At 38.5% G+C, this 5,995-nt stretch overlaps 1 protein-coding gene across 2 annotated transcripts; it reads left to right on the forward strand.

The window, feature by feature from the left end:
* The first annotated feature begins 851 nt into the window (after window positions 1-851).
* Window positions 852-4,978, forward strand: si:dkey-8e10.3 (serine/threonine-protein kinase SBK1). 2 transcript variants are annotated; one of them, XM_004565459.4, is made up of 4 exons: window positions 852-1,066; window positions 1,807-1,969; window positions 2,751-2,953; window positions 3,781-4,978. In XM_004565459.4, exons 2-4 carry the CDS (start codon window positions 1,807-1,809, stop codon window positions 4,372-4,374), a joined length of 960 nt encoding a protein of 319 aa, XP_004565516.1. In that variant the 5' UTR covers window positions 852-1,066; the 3' UTR covers window positions 4,375-4,978. The 2 variants fall into 2 exon arrangements, with proteins under 2 accessions (XP_004565516.1, XP_004565517.1); XM_004565460.3 differs by having other exon boundaries at window positions 3,823-4,978.
* The last annotated feature ends 1,017 nt before the right edge of the window (window positions 4,979-5,995 follow it).

A 5,995-nucleotide genomic window follows, 5' to 3' on the forward strand; every position in this document is an offset into this window, starting at 1 on the left:
ATCTGCAATGTAATCAGAGTATCATAACCATGTGTCATATGATATATTTACTTGGACACCTCAGCCTCATTTGTAAAGTGGTAACAAATCCCAGTCAAAAGGTCAGTGTAGCAATACCACACTAAAAATACTTAAATAAAAGTCCATTCATTTCAGTTTCCTCGATACAGTTACAGTCAGTGAAGATAAACTTTAGATATTGTTATCATTCTTGTATAGTTCAACCTGTAATAAGTTACTTTCTAAAGCACTTACAACTGTCAGTGAGTTTAATATGTTTAAGAAGAATATTTTCATCTAAACTACACTGGTGAAGTATGAAGCAGGCAAAAACTGGTAGATATAAAAGTACTAGTATCCACAACTTGCTACATTCCTCCATTAAAACTAGATTTGGGTGAAATGTTTTATGTGCTTCAGAGTAACTGGGAAAGAATAAAAAATAATATTATTTCCAGGTTATTTCCATACTTATATTTATGATGATTTTAATTCAACCACAAAGAAACATGTTTCTGCATGGGGTTTGTCAAAAGGCTAAAGTCACTGTTTGTGTGTGTGTGTTTGGGGCGAGGATGTGTGTGTGTGTATGTGTGTGTGTGTGACAGAGCCACAAATATTGAAACTGTAATTTCATTTGCTTTTTCCATTAAAAGAAGGATTGAGTAAGGTTTATGAAAATGTGTTTAAATTTGTGTTTTTCATAGATTTATACTACATGCACATGTGCAGTTGGTTTTAGTGTGATCGTGTATGTGTGTTTACGTGGGCGTGCCCTCCCCAGTGGCAGTTTGTAATCAGCTGTCAAAGTGGGCACTGACCCCATCGCAGCATTTGAAAGCTGCATGCTGGGAAACGAAAAGCTTTCAAGTCCACTCGTGCAGCAGCAGCAGTGAAAGTGAAGGACAGGCAGCACAGACATTTAACCTGCACTTGTTCAGGATATTGATTAGCTGCATTTTGTCAGTTGTAAGAATGGTGGTTTAAGCCTATGCATTTTTTGTGTCTGTTTGGATTGCCATTTTTTAAACTCCAGTGACTTTATCAAGAACAGTAAAGAGCAAAGGTAAGATTTTATTATGGTTAATATGATAATCATGGCTAAAGATGGCAAACCACTGACAAAACAGGTACTAAAAAAATCTGCAATCCCATTTTTTGTTTTCGGCGAAAAATGTAAATGTCATTCAAAAGTTTTACTCATGCATAGCAAGTATAACAATGTGTGTGATTTAAAAAATAAATAAATAACAACCATCTGACTGGATTGGTAGATGTTCTTGATCAAAAAATACCCTAATAGTATGAATGATAGTATAAATTTTATTTGACACTGGAAATTAAAGTTTTTCAGAAACAAAAGAGCCATTTCTTGAAAAAACTGCACTCTTACTTCACCTGAAATCGTAGATTTGGTTTTTCTTGCAGAATATTGTGCTGGCGTCTCAAACCTCAGGTTAAAAATTTCAGCTCTGGCTTTTGATTTAACCATGGATAAAGATTCAGAGTCAAACTTTTGTTTAATATGCTCATTTATGTTCTTAACTTGGGATTTAAATCAGTATTTTTATCTTTTCAAACTTTAACAAAATCTTAACATAGTTAATATTTTTAAAGTATTTAATGGCTGTGCACACACCCTATGTGGCTCTATCACATCAGCTCTGACCAAAATTTCGATGGCATGCAACAAGCTGCTTGCACAAACAAGGGATTGAGTTTTTTTGATTGTTTGTTTTTTCGTGGGAGAGCAATTTTAAATTTGAAAAAGCACTTGCTTTGTTTTTGCTTTATGTTTGGCTAAAGATGATTGAGCTGGGCCTCCCTGATGGCAACCTGATTGATGAGTTGATGGAGCTGACAGCACAGAGCCTCAGTCACCTGGAAATCCAAGAACACTTCAACGTCATCAAAGAGATCGGACGAGGGAAATATGGGAAAGTGCTCCTGGTTACACATCGCTTTAGAGGTATGACTGCACTTATTCTTCTTAAAGAAGAGTATAACCGGTTTCCTTCTATGTGTTATAAAAATCTTTTGTTTCCCAGGAGAAATCAGTTACAGAATTTACCTTCTTTAATGTTAGGAGTTTTAAAATTTCTTAATACATGGCAGAAAATTGTTTTTTATTTGCACTTAGCTGTTGTATTATCACAAAAGGATGCAATATATGATGACATATAATGTTTCTGAAAAGTATATATTCAACAGACTTAAGACCAAAAACACGTAGTCATTTATAGTCTACCAAAAGTCACCAAAGTTGTTCTTTTTGTCATGCCAGACATCTCTGTGGGTTGAAATAAAATAAAAGCTACTGAGAGAGAGAATGCTTTAGTGAAGAAACCTCAGGTTAAAAATTTGGGAAAACTGCTACTTGAAGAAAACATAAGGTGTATGATGTCTTCTGATTCTGTGCAAATCTTGAAACCTGAATGACCCAGTGCAATTGAGTCAAATCAAAGCGGAGCAATAAAGGTGTCAGTGGAGACAAAGTAGACAGCCTGAATGCATAGCATGGGGTTGCAAAGGGTGGGTGGCTTGAGGCCTGGAGGTTCTCAATTTGGAAACAGCTAGCGTGTATGGGGGTGACCCATACACGCTAGCCTACGTTTTGGAAATACTCTGTTGTTGTGTCTTAAATAATTATCATATTCAACTGTCATCAGTTTGATTTATCTGTTTAACAAAGTAACACAAACATGTGTATGAACTGGGATACTAATTACAAAAACATGAATGATCTGCAGGGACTCCCATGGCATTGAAAGTGATGCCCAAAACTTCAACTAAGCTGCAGGGCTTTCTGCGAGAGTACTGCATCTCCTTGCACCTGTCCTGCCACCCCTGCATTGTGGGTCTTTTTGGCATCGCCTTCCAGTCTAATGAGCATTACTGCTTTGCCCAGGAGCTGATCATTGGAAGGGACCTTTTTGCTGTCATTCAACCAAAAGTGAGTCAAACAATTGCAAAATAAGACTACAACTAGAGCCATAATAGTGGGTTTGTAAGATTGTAATGTAATGTAAGCATTTACTTGAATTTACTGTCACATGTGCACCATCTGACTTTAGCGTGTTAAGACGTCAACTGTGAATTGAACTACAGAGTGCAGTTGAATTTGATGGCAATATTATTAGTTTTGCAGGTATTTTGTCGTAAGCCAACATATTGGCTCAGTGGTTAGCAGTGTTGCCTCAGGAGAAAAGGGCCCTGCATTTGACGGGTTTATGTGTGTTTCCTGTGTTTCTGTGTGTTTTCTAAAGATGTTTGAGTCCCTCTGCAGGGACAGAGTTGATACAATAATGTACTTAAGATGTATCTTCTGGCCACCAAAGGAATGTAAAGGAAAATGTATCTCACTGTATCTCAAAAAAAAAAAACCAGTCAATCAAAATGAAAATCAGTAGATTTCTGCTGTTGGCCCTGGAAATCTGGGGACGACCCCTTCAGCGCTGTCCATAAGCCATGGCTGTATTCAAATCTTCCTAAGATAAACTTGGGACATTTTACAACATTAAGAGGCAGACCCATCAAATATACAGAATTAAAAGATTCTAACGGACCGGGTTAATTTGAACTTAGGCTGACTGAATTAAACCTTTCACAACCAATATGAATGGTTTTCCAAATTTCTTGAACTCACGTTCATCAGAAGAAAACATTTAGATGTTTAATGTTTGGTGAAAGAAATGATGAGCACTAGAAATATATTAAAAACGACTGTATCCAGCTTCTATATTAGGGTCACAAGCCCATCTCCAATTTCATTTGTTCTAGGTGGGTATCCCAGAATCCTCAGTAAAACGCTGTGTCCTTCAGATCGCCAGTGCTTTGGAGTTCATCCACACCCATGGCTTGGTCCACCGTGATGTGAAGCCTGAAAATATTCTTCTGCTGGACAATCTCTGCTGCCAGGTGAAGCTGGCGGACTTTGGACTTGCCCAGAAGAGAGGAACCCTGATACGTTTTATCACAGGAATCCTTCCCTATATGGCCCCTGAACTTTGTTCTGTAGCTCTGCCCGAGGGCCAGAAAGAGGTGACTGCTCCACCTCTGAGTGTGGAGCCAAGTCTGGATACCTGGGCATTTGGCGTGGTTATCTTCTGCATCCTCACAGGCTACTTCCCCTGGGAACGCTGTGTGGACTCGGATGACTTCTACGAAGAGTTTGCAGATTGGTGGAGAATGGAAAATCGATCTAACGCTGAGGAGGACATCCCTCCTTTGTGGAAAAGGTTCACTCCAGTAGCCATGGAGATGTTTGGTAAACTCCTGGCTCTGGATGCAGGAAAAAGGTGTTCAGTGGGAGATGTGAGAGCATATGTGGAGAAGGACTGGCTGAAGAAGGTACCGGGTAATGATCAGCAGTAAAAGTCGGGGGAAAAGGGAAAAAAGAAAGCAGCATTTCTCTGGATTTTGTAGCTCCTTATTGCTTAAAAACAATAAAAATATATGATGTAGCTCAAAGCCAGCGTGTGGTTTGCAGTGATCTTTAATATCATTCTGATGCCTTTGTCCTTGTGTAAAAGCATCCTAAGACTAGCAAATGTCTTGTCTTACTGACCATTCAAAATATCCATCTCACATTTGAACTGAAAATCATCAATAAAACTACCAGGAACATCGTTAGACTGTGGAAGGAAACTAAAGAAACCCACCAGATATGGAGGTAAAGGACTCTGTGAATCCAGAACTTTCTTGCTGTGAGGAAGCAGCACCATCTTGCTGCTAGTACGCAAAACAGACAAAAAATAAAACGGGAGTTTTCTGCATGTATTTGTTGCATTTAACTAATAAAAAAATTATATAGTAACAGTAAATTGGTGCGTGGTGATTGGCAGAGGTGCCTCAGGAGAAGATGGCCCTGTGTTTTGAGTTTGCATGTTCTCCCTGTGCTTCTCTGGGCTTTCCTCAAGTCTTTGAGGTTCCTGATTCATGTTGCCTATCTTGGCTCAGGCTACTTTTACTAAAGAAATTTAAGTTAAATAAAAGTTAACAATACAACCTAATTATTTTTAAGGTAATGTATTTTTTGTATATGGGATGATACAGACTGTATGTTAAAATACGTGTACCTTATGGTACATACTAGTGGTGCAACGGATCAAGGTTGATTCGTAATCTGAACTGATCCCACTCCACAGGTCGGCATGCACGTGATCAGAAGATTCGAAAAAGAAGAAAAAAAAGTATGTGTAGGGTGCACGTGGTGGATCTGTCAAGCGATAGTTATGGCCAGCTTAGCGGTCCAAGTGGCGGAGCAGAGGAATTTGCGGTATTTAGGTCCAAGTGGCGGAGCAGAGGAGTTTGCGGTATTTAGGTCCAAGTGGCGGAGCAGAGGAGTTTGCGGTATTTAGGCAGCCCTTTGCTGCCCAATCTGACCAGGCTAAAGCTATTACAAAAGCTATTACAAAAGCTATTGGGGTGTTTAAAGTTATGGCTGAACTGTCCCAGGCATCTTCTGTTGCCTTAACTACTACAAATGGGTGTAGCAATGGAAAGCTACGTGACCGTGACAGCTCATTATATCACAGCAGAGTGCGATAGAATGAGCGGTATGTATTATTGTAGGGTCTAACTTACAATATAAAGCACCTTGAGGCAACTGTTGTTGTGATTTTGTGCTTTATAAATACAATTGAATTGAATTGAATTTAGTGGTAGATACAAAGCCCTGTACTGCCCTATATTGTACCATATTTTTTTAAATAATTGAGTGGAATGAGTGTTGAGTTGAATGTTTTTAACAGACAAAAAATAATTCAATAAGTAAATGTTAAATTTATGTCTTTTTTCTTTTTTTGCTGATCCAAAAATCCGATCCGTGACTTAAAACCGTGCACCACTAGTACATACAGTATATTTGAGGTTTTGAGTAGTATAACACATAGACTGTGCCTGCAGGGACAGAGTTGAATTTTATTTGAATTTACGTCCACCAGAAATACAAATGACCTAATAATTGCTCAACAGCTTCATCTATGAAATTTAT

This window comes from Maylandia zebra, linkage group LG20, assembly GCF_041146795.1.
Source record: "Maylandia zebra isolate NMK-2024a linkage group LG20, Mzebra_GT3a, whole genome shotgun sequence".
In the NCBI taxonomy this organism is placed as follows: domain Eukaryota; kingdom Metazoa; phylum Chordata; class Actinopteri; order Cichliformes; family Cichlidae; genus Maylandia; species Maylandia zebra.